The sequence below is a fragment of the Chiloscyllium punctatum genome, chromosome 16 (genome assembly GCF_047496795.1).
Source record: "Chiloscyllium punctatum isolate Juve2018m chromosome 16, sChiPun1.3, whole genome shotgun sequence".
Classification (NCBI taxonomy): Eukaryota; Metazoa; Chordata; class Chondrichthyes; order Orectolobiformes; family Hemiscylliidae; genus Chiloscyllium; species Chiloscyllium punctatum.
In genome coordinates this window covers 69,708,638-69,731,177 of record NC_092754.1, presented here as the reverse complement: position 1 = coordinate 69,731,177, position 22,540 = coordinate 69,708,638, and the positions used below count along the sequence as shown (strand labels likewise).

Here is a 22,540-nt window from a genome sequence, read left to right as displayed (position 1 = left end):
TGTGGGTGTGGAGCTGGGAGTGGGGGCGGAGCCGGTAACTGGAGTGGGTGTGATGGTGGGGGGGAATGGGGGGTGGAGTCATGATCTGGGGTTGTGTTCCCCTCAGGGTTCTGTAGGCCAGGAATGGCGACAGTGGGATCTGTGGGGGGCATGTCAGCAGAATGCAGGTGAGTGGCGTTGGTGGGGGCGGAAGTGGGGGTGACCACAGCAGTAGAGGTGGCGGAAGTCACTGAGCGTGTGACATCAGCGATGATGTGAGGGGCAGAAATGATGTCACATGTGACGCATGAGGAATTGTGAGGGGCGGAAGTGACTGTGAGAGTAGCCATGATGGGGGCGGAAGTGACATCAATCAGCGTGGGGGCGGCAGCTGCACCAGCCGCATGGCTAATGGCGTCCAAGCAATTTCAGAGGCCGGGGGAATCTTCTGGAATGTTTGAGGAGCGCTGGTTATGGAGGTGGGTGGATAAAGGTTTGTTGTACTTACAGTTTTTGATGTTTAAGATGGAGTTGAAATACTGTTTGTTGAGAGTATGAATTCTCCTGAGGATGTAGTACAGAGTGGGTCCTTTGTAATTCTGAGAGAGTGTGGCCCTCAGCTGAGGCAGGGCTGACTGGAGAGAGGTTAGGTGACGGCGCATTGCTGCAAGCGTGGAGCGGAGGATCCTGAAGGAGAACCGTTGCTGGTGTTTTTGAATCTGTAGTCTGTACTGTTTGTCCTGTTCGGATCCGAACTCTGCTGGTTTAAAGGTGGTCTGGAGTCCGTGTGGGATGAGCTGGTTACGGAGGCAGGCACTGAGGAAGCGAATGGGGCTGTGGTAGCGAGTCTGTTTCAGGATATGGTTGAAGAGCCTCAGGGCAGAGGAAATGACCTGGGAGTTGCAGTGGGAGAGGGACTCCCTGAGATTCTTGTAGACAGAGGAGGGAAACGTTTTCAAGGCAGGCATCCTTGCAAGAGGATTCGCAGTAGGGTTAAAATCAACGAGGTAAAAACAAGGACTGCAGATGCTGGAGACCAGATTCTAGAATCACACAACTCCAGGTTGGAGTCCAACAGGCTTCTTTGGAAGCAGTAACTTTTGGAGTGCTGCCTCATCATCAGGTGGTTGTGGGGGATAAGATCCTGAGACACAATTTAGAGCAAAACATTCCAGCGTCCTGCCACTGAAATGGTATATTCAACAAACCTGGATTGTTAAGTCTTCCACCTTTTCAAATAGGTTGCAGGTCTCATTACAATGTGAATCCCTGAACTTCTTGTTGTCACCTTCTCGAGATAACAAGGTTTGATAGCAAAAGCTCACATCTCAGCTCAGACAATGCATTAAAGGTGTGAGGTCAGAGTCTGCCTGCATCCCAATCTTGAGTCAGACTGGTTCTGTTTCCAAAGTCAAAGTTACAAGCTATTACATGTATTGACTGCCTGCACACACCACACCTCCCCTGTCCCACACCCCCCTCACTGTCTTCACTATTGGCCAGCACCAAGTTGTCCCTTTGTAATTGGATCCTTGGTACATCCGTAACCCGGAGGAAGTATTGCCTCACTCAGCAATTTTAACCCGTACCCCGTCTCCAAGTCAGTGTCTCCCCGCTCATTTGCCAGGAAGGGGCAGTGTAGAGTCAACCAGACTGCTGTGGGTCTGGAGTCAGGTGAAGACCAGACCGGGTAAAGGATGCAGCTGGAACGACTGAGTGAATCCTTTCCCACAATGGCGGTTCCCTTCCCTAACAAGGGAGAGGGGGAAATCAGATGGGGGCTTTCTCCCCCCCCGACCTCCCCCTCCCTGAAACGGTCTCATCGTTAGATCCCGAACTCCACATTTTTGACCGAATACCGATTCTGACATCTGTCGTGGCGGGATTTGTGAACCCGGGAGTCCCCGGAAACAGGTCGACAGTCCAACTGATATTGGCACTCGGCCGTCACTCCTTCAATCCCCCTGCGATGGCACGTGAACTCGCTGGTGCTTCCGCAGGTGGGAGGAGTAGGTGAAGGCCTTCCCGCACTGAGAGCAGGTGAAGGGCCTCTCCCCGGTGTGGATCCGTTGGTGGACCCGCAGGGAGGAGTAGCTGGTGAAGCCTTTCCCACACTGAGAGCAGGTGACTGGCTTCTCCCCGGTGTGGACCCACTGGTGGGTCAGCAGGGAGGAGACCTGGGTAAAGCCCTTCCCACACTCGGGGCAGCTGAAGGGTCTCTCCCCCGTGTGGATACACTGGTGGTTCCGCAGGTTGGAGGAGCAGGTGAAGCCCTTCCCGCACAGAGAGCAGGTGAACGGCCTCTCCCCCGTGTGGACCCGCTGGTGGGTCAGCAGGTTGGAGGAAGTGCTGAAGGCCTTCCCGCACTTGGGGCAGCTGAAGGGTCTCTCTCCCGTGTGGACCCGCTGGTGGGTCAGCAGGTGGGAGGTATACCTGAAGCCCTTCCTGCACTGAGAGCAGGTGAATGGCCTCTCTCCCGTGTGGATCCGCTGGTGGGTCAGCAGGTGGGAGGATGTGCCGAAGCCCTTCCCGCACTCGGGACAGCGGAAGGGCTTCTCCCCCGTGTGGATCCGCTGGTGGGCCTGCAGGTTGGAGGAATGTCTGAAGGCCTTTCCGCAGACAGGGCAGAGGAATGGCTTCTCCCCGGTGTGACTGCGCCGATGAGTCTCCAGGGCAGACGGGAAACGGAAGCCTTTCCCACAGTCACCACACTTCCACGGTTTCTCCACAGGGCCTGATTCCTCAGGTTTCTCCATGGCCACAGCTTCGGCTGCACACAAACACGTGTAGAGCCCCTCCCTGCCGTGAAGTCCCCTTCCCAGGCCGTATAACCGTTTCAGGCTCCACACACAGTGCGCTGCAACAGTGGGATCTCTCGTCCAGTCCCACTGATGCTGAAAACATCCTCAAAGAGGAACCAAAAAGCGTTGATCCCTCTCCCAGAAATCACAGTCAAAAACCGTTGCGGTCCCGATGGATTCAGAGACTGTCAGACATTGACATCAAAGTGAGGACTGCAGACACTGGAGAGTCAGTCAAAAAATGTGGCGCTGGAAAAGCACAGCAGGTCAGGCAGCATCCGAGGAACAGGAGAGTCAATGTTTCGGGAATAAGCCCTTCATCCGTTGATTTTGAAACTTCAAGTCGTCAGATTTTCATATACTCTGCAAAAAGAGATTACAAACGTCATCACTATCAGTGCAGGGTAGAAATTCAGAACAAGCAATTCTACTTTCTGTGGAATATTCTTTTGTTGTTCCACAAAATTGAAAGCACCATCCCACTCTCCCTTCCCCTCTGTTCTCACTCTGCTCTAACTAATTCCCCTGAAGGTGCTGATTCAGGATCTTACAGGGGCAGAAAAAGCAAAAACATCAAGACTGACATCTCTCTGAATTTTGGATACCTCCACCTGAAAGTTAATATCTTTCACAACACTGGGATCCTGCTGAGTGTGAGCAGGTCTGATTTTGGGAAGCAATAAAAAAGTGTCAATTCAGGGTGAACCGACAATGCAGCTTCTTGAGGAATAACCAGACACAAAATGGTTAATGACCCCGGGAAGGTGGGAGCAAAATGAGACATCAAGCCATTAACACCGACACACTTCAGTCAAACCCTTCTGCTCCCAGTCCGGGCAAAACATGCTCTGAAAGTCCAGCCTTCACAACCACACTTCTGCTTTCACTGAAGACAATTAGAGTCACGCAGCACGGAAACAGACCCTTTGGTCCAACCTGCCCAGATATCCTAAATTAATCTAGTCACGTTTGCCATCACTTGGCCCCTATATGAGCCGGGAGCTGACAGCTGGGACTAAATTGGGTTGGCTCTCTTGTCAGCAAGGACGGAGTTGGACCGAAGGGTCTGTTTCTGTGCTGTACATCTCTATGACTCCAGTCACATTTGCCATCACTTGGCCCTGACCCATCATATTCAGATGCCCATCCAGGAGCCTTTTAACTTGTCATCGTACCAGCACCCACCACTTCCTCTGGCAGCTCACTCCATCGCTCAAGCGACTCCACGTTGAAAGCGTCTGGTCTGGTGCACCAGATGACACCAGGATAATCTCAGATCATTTTCAGATCACATTGATATTCAGTCAGTGACTTTCCCGATCAGGATGTTGTACGTGATCAAACAGGTCAGTGGGTAGGCGATCCCCCACCTCTTAGTTCAAGTATCTCTACGAGAACTCCCTTGCTGGAGGGTCCCTTGGAGACACTTCAACTGGACTTCATTGAGTTGGAGAAATGAGTTGAGTTGCTATAAATATGTTTTGCTTATTGCTGATGTCTTTTCAAAGTGGATTGAAGTCTACCCTCCTCCTAACACTACTGCTGAGAGTGTGGTGAAGATTTTGTTTAAAGGAAATAATTCCCCCCTTCAGTATACCTGCGTGCATTAGCTCAGACAATGGACCACACTTTGCATGTAATATTAACGGAGAACTCTGTTCCCAGCTTTGTATTTGTTGGCAACTGCACGGTGCTTATCATCCTCAGGCGGCCGGCCTTGTTGAATGTTTTAACCAGACATAAGACTAAACTTGCCAAATTAATGGCAGAGTCTGGCCTCTCCTGGTTATGCTAATCCCTGTGGCCTTATTCCAGATGCGATCCATGTCTGCGGGCAAGACACGACTGTCTCTGGCTGAGAGTCTCTCTGGTAACCCCCTCCGTACCCCTTGGAACGATTCGGCTCCCTTCTCAGTCCACGTCCACCACATGACCGAAGCAATGATTGGTTATGTTCTTGCTCTAACCAACGTTATGTGTGCCTTTCACTCCCAGGAGCGTGCGGCCTACAGCGATGTTCCCTCCCTTTCAGCCTCGTCACAGGTAAAGCCTGGTTCGTTGGTGCTCGTCAAGAACTGGACTGGCAAAGGTCTCCAACCTCGTTGGGATGGCCCCTTCCAGGTTCTACTTCCCACCCCTACGGCGGTCACAGTCGCTGGGCGCTCAGCTTGGGTCCAACGGCACCATTGTAAATTGATTGACCGCACCAATCAAAAGGGGGAAAGACGAGGAGAGAATTCTGGAATCTGAACAAAAGGAGTGGACATGTCCAGTTCGGTTTTTGAATTTTGCTGTTGTTCTAATGTTAATCTTATTACAGATACTTGAACTAAGAGGAGGGACATGTGGGGGATCACTTATCTCCTCACCTCTCTGATCACGTACAACATCCTGATGGGGAAAGCCACTAAGTATGGATGGGACCAGGAATGATCAGAGATTATCCACCACCCATACTGAGGAGATGTCGTCCAGTGCACCGGACCAGACGCCTTTGACGTGTGGAACGTGATGAAGATTGATTATTGTAATGGACTCTTCCATCAGAAAGACCAGATGGTCCATCTGGACAGTAGAAATCAGGGGGAGTTACCATGGCGTTACCGAACCTGTCTTTTTGATCTTACCTGCAGACGCAATCCTAGTGAGGATAAAAATGATCAACCCCGTCATTATGGTAAATATTTTAAGGGCGCCCAGGAACACCATCCCTTTTTGTAGGACGGGCCGACTCGAGAAAAGGGAAACCTGATAGGGAAAACTCCTCAATCCACAAGGAACTTATTTATACAGGCCCACAGAACGCTCTTCACACCAGAGGCAGTAGTATGTTACTCCTCTCTAGCGGGAGATGACTTACTTGCCCCGTCCCCAGTCCCTGATTCCATTCTATTTGTCAGACTTCCTACTGCCGATCCTGCGAAGAGAAATATCACTTTCCAATACCTCCGGTCTGTGTATACAAACAGCCGGTGTAACACTGCCTGGGGTTCAGCAGGCCTTATGCGGCACATGGACCTGGAACGGAACCCTTCCCTTGTGCATTTATAGGCCATTTCTCTTTTCAGAAGCTGATACTGTCACCAAGACCTTGTACAATAGAGCGAAGGGAGAGCCCAATGGGAACAGCATTCTGAGGACCATTGTTTCCCATACACTGCGAGTGCTCAAGTCACTTGGCCCATTTTGTACAGTGCTAAAGCAACTCCCCTTGCAAAACGTCGACCCTTTACTCCTGTAGATCTGACCAGACCCCCTGCTGTAACATTTCAGTAACCTATTTTGACAAACTCTCCCTAATATACACCAAACCAGACTATTATTTCTTCAGCTAAGGGAAAGCTACCAATTTCCTTGTCCTGGATGGCAAAGATGTCCCTCATAAGGTCACTACCGGAGCCCTTGTTCCCACAACAGTACCTTGTCCTGGCCAGTGGACAAGTCGATGGAACCTCCATCTGAGGAGGATGCAGCGATCGGTCTCAGCCAACCTTGCTCTAACTGGAAGGATCCCAAGGGACTGGGTGACAATACAGCACACCCGATAGGCTGGGGAATCCAGAGTACCCTGAGGTTGGAAGGATCGGCAGGGGTAACAAGTCAACAGAACCACAATTCCCTCTTTTGTGGCCTGACCATTTGAGGAAATAAGAGTAAAGAGGCTCTGGAACAGAGTAAACTGGGATTATCAGACCTGTGTCTTTACTCTGTGCAGAATCGATATGCCTTAGACTATATACTCGCCCGGGAGGGTGAGGTCTGCACCATTGTCCAAGATAAATGCACTATGGGCATTCCCAATCTCACTGGCAATATTACTAAGATTCAAGAAGTGATCCAGGTATTCCGTGACAGAATGACTGAAGGGACCAGTTGGGGAAACTGCAGATCGGGCTGATGGTACAATTGGCTTATCAATTTAGCTATGTCTGTTTGTCGGTATTGGTATTGTTAGCTATTTAATTGCTAGGCTTATGAGGTCCCTTAGCGATATAGATTTGCCCCAGAAGATGTTCCTTTCGCGATCTGATGGCTCCCCCACACGTGTCGATGGTGATGATAAATATGACCAGATGAGCTGTGAAGATGGTGGTGCTGCTCTACAGGATGTTGACGGCTGGACCACCTTGAAGGGCATTCGTTTGGACTAGCCTTCTCTTTCAGTGATCGCGGTGCAATCAAAGGGAGGAATGAGAGTGTGGGCATCTGGGTGATAAAGTCAAGAGCCTTAAAACTTGTCTTTAAACATTCAGACTAAAATGTAATGCTGAATTATTGAATACATTTACTGCACTAGAAAATAAACAGGCAGGAAGGCTCAGAATGAGGAGAGAACTTAAAGATAGGGACACCTGGGCTCACCAAGTGAGAACAGGATGCTGTAAGGCAATGAAGAACGTTTGCCTCAGCATCGGTGAATCTGTGTGAACAGGACACCAAGTGATAACATTCACAGCCGTTCCCTTGTGAGACCATTTTAGTGCTGAGACTGTTGAATCCTGTAGAAAATTAACTCTTAGTGCTTATCTGCAATGGATTGAAATGAATTGCATTTTGGGACTTTATGATGATATTGAGTATCCATTACTGGTTATTAAATACAAACTCTGTAAAAGGAAATATTGATAAAGCTTTACCTTACTTGCTGCAGCCGAGGCTCCAGCGGAGGAAACAGGCCGCGGGCACACTTCCGGCTTCGGGATGGCCACGCCCACTGATCCAGGTCCTGGTCCCGCCCCCTCCTCCGCCATCGCGACACGTCAACACCGCCCCTTCCGAACGCAACTCGTAGACCCCGCCCCTTCCTGAAGCAGGTCATAAGCCCCGCCTCTGGGAACCAAACCTCTTTCCCCCTCCTGCACCAAACCCCACCCCTTCGCCGCGATCCCCGCGCGAGTCAAAACCACGCCCCCCTCCCTCACGCGCAACCGCCCACAAAGCCGCGCGCGTCCAGGCTGTACGCGCCGCCTACCAGCGCGCGAACCTCACGAGACACGCCCCGCCCATGAGTACTGCCCTCCCGCTAAACCCCGCCCCTCCTGGTAAACTCCGCCCACCCAGGTGTATTTGGAAGCACTAGCTTCTGCAGCGCTGCTCCTTGTACGGGTCGTTGTGGTGCAGGATTATAAGACACAGAATTAATAGCAAAACATCACAGTGTCTTGCAACCGATGCAATGTTTGGCACAAACCTGGACCGCTGCTGAATCCTTCATCTTTTAGAAGGGGTTGCAGGTTTCAGTTCATCAATATATAAATTCCAGAACTTTAGATCAGATTCCCTACAGTGTGGAAACAGGCCCTTCGGCCCAACAAGTCCACACCGACCCGCCGAAGAGCAAAACACCCAGCCCCATTCCCCGTCACCTAATACAATGGTGCAATTTAGCGTCGCCAATTCACGCTAACCCACACATCTTGGGACTGTGGGAGGATATCCGCGCAGACATAGGAGGGGAATTGAACCCGGGGCTCTGGTGCTGTGAGGCGGCAGTGCTAACCACAAAAAAAGGTGACATTTTCTATTTTTCAGCGGTAGCAGCAACCCAGGAGTGGGGAGTCACTGAGTTGAGGTTTTACATTTGAAGTTGGAGAGCAGAGGTTCCTGGGAGAGGAGGGACGACTTATTTTTATTTTCTTCCTGCTGTATAAGTCAGAGGGTACTGTTGAGGGGGGAAAACATCCTACCAGGCGTGTGCACTCGGGCCCAGGTCTCTGACACGGCGAGAATGTGCAAACTCTACACAGACGGTCACCCAAGGCTGGAATCGAACCTGGGACCCTGGTGCTGTGAGGCAGCAGTGTTAACCACTGAGCCACCGTGCTGCCCTAGGCTAAGTCAAAAATGCATGAGGACCTTGCGGGATCTGATTGGTTGTTACTATGTGATCATGCTCAATGTCTGACTCTGAACAATGTATATAAGTTCTATCCAAACTCTGTAAAAGTCGGTGGATTCTTTTGGCACTCAATGAGTGCTCATCGGTGGCTCAGTGGTTAGCACTGCTGCCTCACAACACCAGGGTCCCAGGTTCGATTCCAGCCTCGCGGGGCTGGCTGTGTGGAGTTTGCACATTCTCCCCATGTCTGCGTGGGTTTCCTCCCACAATCCAAAGATGTGCAGGTTTGGTGAATTGGCCATGCTAAACTGCCCGTAATGTTAGGTGAATTAGTTAGAGGGAGATGGGTCTGGGTGGGCTACTCTTCAGAGGATCGGTGTGGGAATCTAATCTAATCTAATCCTTCTGGGCTGATCAGAGTCTACCGACCCGGCTGTATCAAAGAATAAACTATTGCTTGTATGATTGACAAAGTCACTTCCAGGTGTGTTTATTGACCAATCCCAGAAATCCAAAGATCCGGACAGCAGTCCAGATCAGAACAACCAGATAGGAAATGGTTAATGTCCCCAGGATGTGGGGAGCAAAATAAGACACCAAGGCGTTAACACCAACACCAGGGAGAACCTGAACATACAGACGTGACAAACATTAGTGGCAAGCCAGAATCACAGATGTATGAGGTGAGGGATGCCATGGACGTCCCTGCTGATTACACTTGCAGGAAGTGCACCCATCTCCAGCTCCTCCAAGACCGTGTTAGGGAACTGGAGCTGGAGTTGGATGAACTTCGGATCATTCGGGAGGCAGAGGGGGTCATAGATCGGAGCTATAGGGAAGTAGTAACTCCAAAGATGGCAGATAGATGGGTGACAGTGAGGGGGACTGGGAGGAAGCAGCCAGTGCAGGGACCCCCTGTGGTCGTTCCCCTCAAGAACAAGTATACCGTTTTGGATACTTGTGGGGGGGACGACTTACCAGGGGTAAGTAACGGGGCTCAGGCCTCTGGCACGGAGCCTGTCCCCGCTACTCAGAAGGGAAGGGTGGAGAAGAGCAGAGCAATAATAATTGGGGACTCGATAGTTCGGGGCACAGATAGGCGGTTTTGTGGGAACGAGAGAGACTCACGTTTGGTATGTTGCCTCCCAGGTGCAAGGGTACGTGATGTCTCTGATCGTGTTTTCCGGGTCCTTAAGGGGGAGGGGGAGCAGCCTGAAGTCGTGGTCCATATTGGCACCAATGACATAGGTAGGAGGAGTGCTGAGGATGTTAGACAGGCTTTTAGGGAGCTAGGTTGGAAGCTCAGAGTTAGAACGAACAGAGTTGTTGTCTCTGGTTTGTTACCCGTGCCACGTGATAGAGAGTCGAGGAATAGGGAGAGAGAAGAGTTAAATGCGTGGCTACAGGGATGGTGCAGGAGGGAGGGATTTCGGTACTTGGATAACTGGGGTTCTTTCTGGGGAAGGTGGGACCTCTATAAACAGGATGGTCTGCACCTGAACCTGAGGGGCACCAGTATCCTTGGGGGGAGGTTTGCTAGTGCTCTTGGGGGGGGGGGTTTAAACTAACTCTGCAGGGGCATGGGAACCCAGACTGTAGCTGTAGGGTGCAGGACCTGGAGTGTAGGGAGGTTAGGAATATGGCATCAATCTTAAAGGAGGGTGCCTGTAAACAGAAGAGTGGCTTGAAGTGTGTATACTTTAATGCCAGAAGTATACGAAATAAGGTAGGTGAACTCGCAGCGTGGGTTGGTACCTGGGACTTCGATGTTGTGGCTATTACGGAGACGTGGCTAGATCAGGGACAGGATTGGCTGTTGCAGGTTCCAGGGTTTAAATGTTTTAGTAGGGTCAGAGGTGGGGGCAAAAGAGGGGGGGGGTGTGGCTTTGCTTGTCAAAGATAGTATTACAGCGGTGGAAAGGAAGATGGACGAAGATTTGCCATCTGAGGTAGTTTGGGTTGAGGTTAGGAATAGGAGAGGTGAGGTCACCCAGTTAGGAGTCTTTTACAGGCCTCCTAATAGTCCTAGAATCGTTGAAGAAAGGATTGCGAAGATGATTCAGGAGAAGAGTGACAGAAATAGGGTGATTGTTATGGGAGACTTTAACTTTCCTGATATTGATTGGGAAAGCTATAGCTCAAGTTCGTTAGATGGGTCAGTGTTTGTGCAATGTGTGCAGGAGAGTTTCCTGACACAATATGTAGATAAGCCAACAAGAGGTGAGGCCATACTGGATTTGGTTCTGGGTAACGAACCAGGCCAGGTATTAGAACTAGGGGTAGGTGAGCACTTTGGGGACAGTGACCACAATTCGGTGATTTTTACTCTAGTGATGGAGAGGGATAAGTGTGTACTACAGGGCAAGAGTTATAGCTGGGGGCAGGGAAATTATGATGCGTTGAGGCATGACTTAGGATGTGTGGATTGGAAAAGTAGATTCCAAGGCAAGAGCGTAATTGATATGTGGAACTTGTTCAAGGAGCAACTATTGAGTGTCCTTGACAAGTACGTACCTATCAGGCAGGGAGGAAAGGGTCGTGTGAGGGAGCCGTGGTTTAATAAGGAGTTGGAATCCCTTGTTAAATGGAAGAGGGCGGCCTTTGTAAAGATGAGGCGTGAAGGTTCAATAGGGGCAATTGAGAGTTATAAGGTAGCCCGGAAGGACCTGAAGAGAGAGCTAAGAGCAGCAAGGAGGGGACATGAAAGGTGCTTAGTTGGTAGGATTAGGGAAAACCCTAAGGCTTTCTATAGGTATGTTAGGAATAAAAGAATGACTAGGGAAGGAATAGGTCCAATCAAGGATAGTAATGGGAAGTTGCGTGTGGAGGCTGAAGAGATTGGGGAGGCGCTGAATGAATACTTTTCGTCAGTATTCACTCAGGAACAGGACATTGTTGTCGATATGAATACTGAGGCACGAATAAGTAGAATGGATGGCTTTGAGATATGTAGAGAAGAGGTGTTTGAAATTCTGGCAAGGGTGAAAATAGATAAGTCCCCTGGGCCTGATGGCATTTATCCCAGGATTCTCTGGGAAGCAAGGGAGGAGATTGCAGAGCCATTGGCCTTGATTTTTGTGTCCTCTTTGTCGACAGGAGTAGTGCCAGAGGACTGGAGGCTAGCAAACGTGGTTCCCTTGTTCAAGAAGGGGAGTAGGGATAATCCTAGTAACTATAGGCCAGTGAGTCTCACTTCTGTTGTGGGCAAAGTCTTAGAGAGAATTGTAAGGGATAGGATTTATGCACATCTGGATAAGAATGATGTGATCAAGGATAGTCAGCATGGTTTTGTGAAGGGCAGGTCGTGCCTCACAAACCTTATTGAATTCTTTGAGAACGTGACTAAGGAGGTAGATGAGGGGAAAGCGGTAGATGTGGTATATATGGATTTTAGTAAGGCGTTTGATAAGGTCCCCCATGGTAGGCTACTGCAGAAAATACAGAGATATGGCATTGAGGGTGAGTTGGAGGTTTGGATTAGGAATTGGCTCTCTGGAAGAAGACAGAGGGTAGTAGTTGATGGCAAAGGTTCATCTTGGAGTGCCGTCACTAGCGGTGTTCCGCAAGGATCTGTTTTGGGACCATTGCTGTTTGTCATTTTTATAAATGACCTGGAGGAAGGGTTAGAAGGTTGGGTGAGCAAGTTTGCGGATGATACGAAAGTCGGAGGAGTTGTAGACAGTGAGGAAGGATATGGCAGGTTACAGCGGGATATAGAGAAGCTGCAGAGCTGGGCAGAAAGGTGGCAAATGGAGTTCAATGTAGCTAAGTGTGAAGTGATTCACTTTGGTAAGAGTAATAAAAAGATGGATTACTGTGCTAATGGTAGACTACTTGGTAGTGTGGAAGAGCAGAGGGATCTTGGTGTCCATGTACACAGATCTCTGAAAGTTGCCACCCAGGTAAATAGTGCAGTGAAGAAGGCATATGGCGTACTGGCTTTTATTGGTAGAGGAATTGAGTTCCGGAGTCCTGAGGTCATGCTGCAGTTGTATAAGACTCTGGTGCGGCCGCATCTGGAATATTGTGTGCAGTTTTGGTCGCCATACTATAGGAAGGATGTGGAGGCACTGGAACGAGTGCAGAGGAAGTTTACCAGGATGTTGCCTGGTATGGTAGGAAAATCCTATGAGGAAAGGCTGAGGCACTTGGGGTTGTTTTCATTGGAGAAAATAAGGTTTAGGGGTGATTTGATAGAGGTGTACAAGATGATTAGGGGGTTAGATAGGGTTGACAGTGAGAACCTTTTTCCACGTATGGAGTCAGCTATTACAAGGGGGCATAGCTTTAAATTAAGGGGGCGTAGATATAGGACTGATGTTAGGGGTAGGTTCTTCACTCAGCGAGTCGTAAGTTCATGGAATGCCCTGCCAGTAGCAGTAGTGGACTCTCCCTCTTTATGGGTATTTAAGCGGGCATTGGATAGGTATATGGAGGATAGTGGGTTAGTGTAGGTTAGGTGGGCTTTGATCGGCGCAACATCGAGGGCTGAAGGGCCTGTACTGCGCTGTATTCTTCTATGTTCTATGTTCTATGTACAGCACAGAAACAGTCCCTTCAGTCCATGCTGACCAGATATCCTAAATCAATCTCGTCCCATTTGCCAGCACTTGGCTCATGTCCCTCTAAATGTTTCCCAACATATACCCATCCAGATACCTTTTAAAGGTTATAATTGTAGCCACCACTTCCTCTGGCAGCTCATTCTTAACACACACCACCCTCTGTACATAGGAGTTCCTCCTTCGGTTTCTTTTAAATCTCACCCTAAACCTATGAGCAATCCCAGATCAAAGATCTTGTCTGTTTACCCTCGCCATGCCCCACATTATTTATACAAGGTTGTAGGGTCACCCCTGTGGGATATAGGTAAAGCAGTATTACTTCTGCAACCATAATTGCTTCTGCAAGGTAAATGAACTAACACCAGGGTATAATTGTTTCAGCCAACAGTGGAGTTAACAAGAATGAAAGCGATATGAATGAAAGCGGCGGGGGGTGGGGGGGGGGGGGGGGGGGGGGCAGGGGCGGGGGCGGGGGCAGGGCGGACTCGGATTGAAAATTATTGATTAAGTGGGGTTCGTTTCTCACAGCACTATGGGTAATCTAGCATAGCCAATCCACCCTAACCTATACATCTCTGGGCACTATGGGTAATTCAACATGGCCAATCCACCACAACCTGCACATCCCTGGGCACTATGGGTAATTCACCCTCTATCAAAACATTGTCCCTCAGGTTCCTTTTAAATCTCTCTCCTCTCACTTCAAAGATATATGCCCCTGAGCCTTGACTTCCCCTACACTAAGGAAGAGCCCTTTGCTATTCACCTTACCTCCATTCCTCATGATTTTATCAACCTCAATAATGTCACTCCTCAACCTCCTGTGCTCCAATAAATAAAGTCCAAATCTCTTCTTATAACTCAAACCATCTAGTCTTGGCAACATCCTGGTAAATCTTTACCGAACCCTCTCATCGGAAGAATTCTCTTACAGGGTCACCAGAACTGTACTCCGTACTCTCCAAGTGGCCTCACCAACATCCTGTACAACCTCAACATGATGTCCCAACTCCGAGACTCAGTGGGGTGAACAATGAAGGCAAGTGTGCTTAATGTCTTCTTGACCACCCTGTCGAGCAGCGATGCAACTTTCAAAGAACTGTGTACCTGAACCCCACCCTGTCTCTCTTTTACAGCACGACAAAGGGTTGGACCCTTAAATTGTTCATGGGCTTCCCTTCCTTGTTTTAGCCAAACGCAAGCCCTCGCTTTTGATAGCTCACTCATACACACGCTTTCTCTCCAGACACCCACACATACACGCCCCCAACACTCTCTCAGCGTATACTCCATCACGCACTCACTTTACCAAACATGCGCAGACACTTACGTGCACTCTCATGCACAAACTCATCACTTATTGGGCAAACTTGTATTGGCAGAAATATGTTTGCAGACACATTCTACTTTGCTCAAAAATGTGCAGAAACTGCAGGCAGTCAATCAGTGTAATATTTTATAAATTCCCAGTTTGAATCAGACTGGTTCTAGTTCCAAATTTGGGATACTGACAGACTCGAACCTCACACCTTTAATGCATTGTCTGGGCTGAGATGTCACTGTTTTTTAAAAAAAAACCTTAAGTCATCTCGAGAATGTGAATTAATAGTAATTCTGGGATTTACAGGTTAATGAACTGAAACCTGCAACTCAGTCTAAAAGGTGAAAGACTTAACAGCAATCTTGGTGTGTTCAATATGTCATTTCAGTTACATGACACTGTGATCTTTTGCTATAAAATCTGGGTCTTATGATCCTGCTCCACAGTTACAGCTCATCCTTCCAAATAAACCTGTTGGACTATAACCTGGTGTTGTGTGATTTTTAACTTTATCCAGCCCAGTCCAACATCGGCCTCTCCACATAATTTCTCGCGAACACTGCCCACACCTCCTGATGCTGCCAGGAAACTTTACAACGCCGATGAAATGGCACACTCTGCACTCCTGAAAAATTGTCAAGTTCTCACGATACTGGCTCCTCATTCACGACTCCAACTGATATGCGACATTGGAAGCTTAGTGCAGGAGGCTGAAAGAAATGAGCAGCTTTAAAATAAAAACTCTTGGAGCTCAAAGCTTTCAATGAGAGTCTGAGCACAGCAGCAAGTTCAGGTAACCTTTATTGTGACCCAACTTTGTTACAGCTTCAAACCCCCTCAGCAAAATGGCAGAGAAAAAGTAGTTGCTTTTTAAACAGCTCAAAGTCAAAGCGCACACACCCCCCCACCCCCATTCCCCCCCCACCCCCCATCACTTTCTTTACTATTGGTCACCACCAAGATGTCCCTTTGTAATTGGATCCTTGGTACAGCCTTAACCTGGAGGAATTATTGCCTCACTCAGCAATTTCAACCCATACCCTGTATAGCGCCATCTGCCGCAGCGGGATTTAAACCCGGGAGCCCCTGGAACTGGGTTAATAGTCCAGTCGATAATGGCACTCAGCCATCATTCCTTCAATCCCCCCTGCGGTGGTATGTGAACTCGCTGGTGCCTCTGGAGGAGGGAGGAGCGGGTGGGTCAGCGGGTTGGAGGAATTGCTGAAGGCCTTCCCACACTTGGGGCAGCTGAAGGGCCTCTCCCCCATGTGCAGGGGAACGGCCTCACCCCCATGTGGACCCGCTGGTGTCTCAGCAGGTTGGGGGAATGCCTGAAGGCCTTCCCACACTCGGGGCAGCTGAAGGGCCTCTCCCCCGTGTGGACCCGCTGGTGGGTCAGCAGGGTGGAGGAATTGCTGAAGGCCTTCCCGCAGTCGGGGCAGCTGAAGGGCCTCTCCCCCGTGTGGACACGTTGGTGTCTCAGCAGGGCGGAGGAGCAGGTGAAGCCCTTCCCGCAGTCGGTGCAGCTGAAGGGCCTCTCCCCCGTGTGGATCCGCTGGTGGGTCAGCAGAGAATAGGAATCGCTGAAGGCCTTCCCGCACTCGGGGCAGCTGAAGGGCCTCTCCCCTGTGTGGACACGTTGGTGTCTCAGCAGGTTGCGGGAATCGCTGAAGGCCTTCCTGCACTCGGGGCAGCTGAAGGGCCTCTCCCCCGTGTGGATCTGCTGGTGGTTCAGCAGAGAAGAGGAATTGTTGAAGGCCTTCCCGCACTCGGGGCAGCTGAAGGGCCTCTCCCCCGTGTGGATCCGCTGGTGGGTCAGCAGAGAAGAGGAATCGCTGAAGGCCTTCCCGCACTCGGGGCAGCTGAAGGGCCTCTCCCCCGTGTGGATCCGCTGGTGGGTCAGCAGGTTGGAGGAATTGCTGAAGGCCTTCCCGCAGTCGGTGCAGCTGAAGGGCCTCTCCCCCGTGTGGACCCGCTGGTGTCTCAGCAGGTTGGGGGAACTGCTGAAGGCCTTCCCGCACTTGGGGCAGCTGAAGGGCCTCTCCCCCGTGTGGATCCGCTGGTGGGTCAGCAGGTTGAAGGAATTGTTGAAGGCCTTCCCGCACTCGGGGCAGCTGAAGGGCCTCTCCCCGGTGTGGACCCTCCGGTGGGTCAGCAGGTTGGAGGCCCGGGCAAATCTCTTCCCGCATTTGGGGCAGTTGAAGGGCCTCTCTCCCGTGTGGGAGCGCTGGTGCCTCAGCAGGTTGGAGCATTTGCTGAAGGCCTTCCCACACTCGGGGCAGGAGAACGGCCTCTCCCCTGTGTGGATGCGCTGATGAATCTCCGGGGCAGACGGGAAATGGAAGCTTTTTCCGCCATCAGCACACTTCCACTGTTTCTCCACGGGGCGGGATTCCTCAGGTTTCTCCATGGCCGAAGCTTCAGCTGCGCGCACACACACGTTTCCAGCCCCTCTTCAAGTACACTGTTTAAAAAGAGATTACAAAAGTCATCACTGCCAGGGCAGGGTAAAAATTCAGAACAAGCAATTCTACTTTCTGTGGAATATTCTGGTCTTTTGTTACTCCACAAAATTGAAAGCACCATCCCACTCTCTGTTCTCACTCCAATATAACTAATTCCCCTGAAGGTGCTGATTCAGGATCTTACAGGGGCAGAAAAAGCAAAAACATCAAGACTGACATCTCTCCGAATTTTGGATAATACCACCTGAAACTTAATATCTTTCACACCACTGGGATCCTGCTGAGAGTGAGCAGGTCTGATTTTGGGAAGCATAAAAAAAAGTGTCAATTCAGGGTGAACCTGCAATGCAGCTTCTTGAGGAAGGACCAGACACAAAATGGTTAATGACCCCGAGAAGGTGGGAGCAAAATGAGACATCAAGGCATTAACACCGACACACTTCAGTCAAACTCTTCTGCTCCCAGTCAGGGCAAAACATGCTCTGAAAGTCCAGCCTTCACAATCACAAGATGGTCATAAATCCTATCCCTCAGAATCCTTTCTAACACCTTGCAGACGACAGATGTGTTCTTGCCTTCCCCAACAAACATCCACTTCTTTGTTGTTCAAAAATCAGATGAAACCAGCCTTGGATATATTCAATGACCTTATTCGCTGAATCCTTTCAAGTTTCACAACATCCATCCTCTCGCATGGAGACCAGAACTGCACACAACATTCCAAAAGTGGCCTAACCAATGTCTGGTGCAGCTACAACATAACTTCACAACTCTTATAATCAGAGCATTGGGAAAGTTTTCAAAACCCACAAAAAAGAATGGAGGGACAAACCGATCTTTTGAGGGTCAGCTTGGAACATCAGGGCGGGGGGATGGGAATGAGGGAAGGAAGCTGAATGTGCTGGAGCCAAGGTGGAGCAAGAACAGAGGATGCAAAACCGGCTTGAAGCTGCAATGAGGAATATTGCATGTGCTGTACTTGTACCTGTTGCAGTTACTGGTGGGAATCGGGTGCATTTTAAACATCAAAACAAAAAAGATATCCAGCCCTCCCCCTTCCCAATCTCTATCCTTCAGTCCCTCCTCACCCGGGTAACTAAGACACATACCTGAGTTTGTGGAGTCTGCTCCCTCCCTGGATTCACTCCAGTTGCTACAAGTGACCAAATTCCCCTCCTCCCATCTCGGTCTCCCTCCCAGGATGAAGAGTTGCCCAGAGGGAGGGACATTCACTTTGACAGGACCACTTCCGCGTTGTGACGTCACCAAAGGAACGAGGGGCGGGGCGAGAATAGTGACGGCGCTGGAGGCGGGACGGAACCGACAGCGGGTTACCGCACTGCGCCTGCGCTGCCCCAGCAGCAGTCGGGCAGGAGAACACACTTTCCAAAACCCCCCTTCCTTCAGAGAATTCCCACAGTGTGGAAGCAGGTCACTCGGCCTCACCGACCCTCCCACACCCACATCCCTATCCGCATTGCTCTACATTTAACCCTGAGTCATGCATCTTACCTGTACATTATGCCTAATTTAGCATGGCCCATTCAAACTAACCTGCACATCCCTGGGCACTATGGGTAATTTAGCATGGCCAATCTACCCTAACCTGCACATCCTTGGGCACTATGGGAAATTTAGCACGGCCAATCCACCCTAACCTGCACATCCTTGGGCACTATGGGAAATTTAGCACGGCCAATCCACCCTAACCTGCACATCCCTGGGCACTATGGGGAATTTAGCACGGCCAATCCACCCTAAGCTGCACATCCCTGGGCACTATGGGGAATTTAGCACGGCCAATCCACCCTAACCTGCACATCCTTGGGCACTATATGTAATTTAGCACGGCCAATCCACCCTAACCTGCACATCACTGGGCAGGATAGGGAATTTGGCATAGCCAATCCACCCTAACCTGCACATCCCTGGGCACTATGGGTAATTTAGCATAGCCAATCCACCTTAACTTGGATAAAGGTTAAAATTACAACTCCAGGTTGTAGTCCAACAGGCTCCTCTGGAAGCAGTAACCTTTGGAGTGTCATGAGACATAAGCATGGAAACAGACCCTTCGGTCCAACCTGTCCATGCCGACCAGATATCCCAACACAATCTCATCTGCCAGCACCTGGCCTATATCCCTCCAAACCCTTCCTATTCATATACTTATTCAAATGCCTCTTAAATGTTGCAATTGTACCAGCCTCCACCACTTCCTCTGGTCGCTCATTCCATCGACATACCACCCTCTGTATGAAAACATTGCCCCTTAGGTCTCTTTTATATCTTTCCCCTCTCACCCTAAACCTACGCCCTCTAGTTCTGGACTCCCCGACCCCAGGGAAAAGACTTAATCTATTATTGGAAGCAGTAACTTTTGGAGTGATTTTGGCAACTGTGTGGCATTTGCACGTTCTCCCAGTGTCTGAGCGGGTTTCCTCCCACAGTCCAAAGAATTGCAGGTTAGGTGAATTTGCCATGCTTAATTGCCCTGTAGTGTAGGTGCATTCGTCAGGGGTGAATGTAGGGGAATGGGTCTGGGTGGGTTGCTCTTCGGAGTGTCGATGTGGAGTTTTTGGGCTGAAGGCCCCGTTTCCACTCCGGAGGGAATAATTATTTATATAAAATGCCCCCGATCCATTAGAGGGCCCAACATTAGTTTTAATTGGGTAGTAGAAATCTGAAGGATAATTGCTCGCTTCAGGACATCCAGACGTGAATGAATTTGGCACAGGACACATTGGCAACCATTAAAGAATCCGTTGCATTTCTCCGGGTTGTGGACTCATGCAGAGACAAGAACAACTTTGATAACAGTATTCGATTTGCAAATGGAACGGCTGACCGATATTGAGAGTTTGCACACTTGGTTAAGCAGCTATGTGTCATAGCCAGGATTTAGGAGGCTCAACTCCCTAATTTGGACTATTCTGGAATGTGAGTGCTTCATTAGCCTTGGAAGAAATAAACAAGAGCTGACAAACTGAGATATGAAGAAGGTTGGAAAATGTTACAGAGAGACGCACACAGGCAGAAGTTTGCAGGAAAGTTAACACCTCATAATCTGGTTTCAATGCACATTAGCCTGGGTATGATACTGATATCACAGGGGCCTCAAAAAGGGCACTCCCTCAATACTCAAACCAAAACATGGGTGCCCCCTGCTCGACTGGTTTGTGTTCACTCTTTGCTGCTGCCTATTTCAGTTGATGAGTACATTATTGTACACGCTCACAAACCTGGTGGCACCCAGATTTTTGGAAAGCAGCTAGGAAAAGATCTGAAGCGTGTTTAATTTGTGAACAAACAAGGTGCATACTCTAAGAGGGATGCCCTGTGTTTGTTAACCACTTCCTTGCCTGGTCGGTCTTTTTTACTTGTCTACAACTTGCATATATACTATCACCTCCCATACGTTGTTATGAATATTGTCTAATAAGAGTAGATGTATTTAGTAGATGAATCAAAACCATCTCAAATGACTGAAACAGCTGACATTGGATTGTTGGACAAGTGGGAAATATTTGCATCAGTTAACCAAAGCACTTCAAAGTTTACAGTCACGGGTATGTCAAGCTGAAGAATTAGGACCGGGGCATTTTGGAGCCTGCTTCCTCGGGCAGAGAATTCTGCAGATACACTACTCTCTGGGAAAACCAGCAGCCCTCACTTCCTCCTCCTCATCTCGGTCCTAAACCTACTCCCCCCAAAGCTTGAGGCCTAGTCTCAGCTACCAGCAGAAATGACTGGATAGGGTAGGGCTTCATCCTCTCAGTGCAATGAATTCCCACTTTCTCCCAAATTCCCGGATGTACTCACTTAGTGGTTGCTGTCTCACAAATGAAAGATTTCATTCTAACTTCTTCCGGTCCTAAGAAGGGCAAAACATCTTTGAAAGCTGCTCTGAAAGCCCTGTCTTCACAACCACACTTCTGCTTTCACCGAAGACAGTTAGAGTCATACACCACACAAACAGATCCTTCAGCCCAACTCGTCTATGCCAACCATATATCCGAAATCAATCTATTCCATTTGCCGGCATGTGGCCCATATTCCTCAAAACCCTTCCCCTTCATGTACTCATCCAGATGCTGCTTAAATGTTGTAATTGTACCAGCCTCCACCACTTCCTGTCAGCTCGTTCCATACATGCAAAACCCTCTGAGAAGGTGGACCCTCAGGTCCCTTTTAAATCTTTGTCCTCTCAGCTCAAACCTCGGCCTTCTAATTTTGGGCTTCCCGACCCGGAGGAAAAGACCTTAGTTATTCACCCTATCCATGCCCCTTATAACCTTCTATAAATGTCACCCCTCAGCCTCCAACACTAAGGGAAAACAGCCCCAGCCTATTCAGTCTCTCCCTCTCGCTCAAACCCTCCAACTCGGACATCAGCCTTATAAACCTTTTCCAAACCCTTTCAAGTTTCACAACATCCTTCCATAGGATGGAGACCAGAATTACACACAATGTTCCAAAAGTGGCCTAACCACTGTCCAGTGCAGCCACAACGTGACCTCCCAACTCCTTCACTCAATACTCTGACCAATAGAGGAAAGCATACCAAACATCGTCTTCACTATCCTGTCTACTGCGACTCCACTTACAAGGAAGTATGAACATGCATTCCAAGGTCTCTTTCTTCTGCAACACCTCCCCTGTGTAAGTCCTGCCTGCATTGCTTGACCAAAATGCAACACATCACATTTCTCCAAGTTCAACTCCATCCGCCCTTCGTTAGCCTATCAGCCCATCCAATCAATTCTAATTTAAAGTGAACTCTCTTTCCTCTCTTATTCCTTAGAAGCTGAAGATCTCCATCCCACACACTCTCCATTCTCAGTTTGCTGAACCAAATCCTTGCTGCACCTCATTCTGAAGGGTCTGGTTCATGCTGATTAACAGGGCCATACTCAGGGGAGATCGAATTGAAACATATAGAATACTGAACAGCCTGGACAGAGTGGATGTTGGGAAGATGTTTCCATTAATAGGAGAAACTAAGACCCGAGGGCACAGCTTTAGAGTAAAGGGATGACCTTTTAGAATGGAGATAAGGAGAAACGTCTTCAGTCAGAGTGGCGAATCTATGGAATTCATTGGCATAGAAGACTGCAGAGGCCAGGTCACTGAGGATATTCAGACTGAGATAGCTAGGGTCTTGAGTATTGAGGTGATCAAAGGTGACAGGGAGAAAGCAGCAGAATGGTGCTCAGAAACTGATCAGCCACGATTGAATGGTATGTACAGACCTGATGGGCTGATTAGCCTACTTTCTGCTCCTATGTCTTATAGTCTCTTGCTGTCCAGGACACTGAGAATTGGGAGCAGGAGTCAGCCATTTGGTCTTTTAAGCCTGCCCCAGCAGTGAACAGATCACAAATGGATATGGATCTCCCTACATCGAGATGCAGAGGCTGAGACTCTTTTCACTGGAGCATCGGAGGTTAAGAGGTGTCCTGACAGAGGTTTAAAAAATCATGAGGGGTATAGGTGAGGTGAATGGCAGGTGTCATTTCAAGATTAGGGAGCAAACTTTTAAAGTGAGAGTAGAACGAGTCTAAAGACAT

The 22,540-nt window shown here is 49.3% G+C and overlaps 1 protein-coding gene across 1 annotated transcript in view; it reads right to left on the bottom strand.

Moving 5' to 3' along the window:
* Nucleotides 1-18,225, bottom strand: part of LOC140486833 (uncharacterized) — a 33,155-nt gene extending 14,930 nt beyond the window's left edge. Inside the window, 5 exon segments of the mRNA XM_072585886.1 lie at nucleotides 1,950-2,884; nucleotides 6,201-6,348; nucleotides 15,606-15,781; nucleotides 15,784-16,969; nucleotides 18,080-18,225. Coding sequence (XP_072441987.1) covers nucleotides 1,950-2,884; nucleotides 6,201-6,348; nucleotides 15,606-15,781; nucleotides 15,784-16,915 — 2,391 coding nt within the window. The 5' untranslated portion in view covers nucleotides 16,916-16,969; nucleotides 18,080-18,225.
* Nucleotides 18,226-22,540: the final 4,315 nt, after the last annotated feature.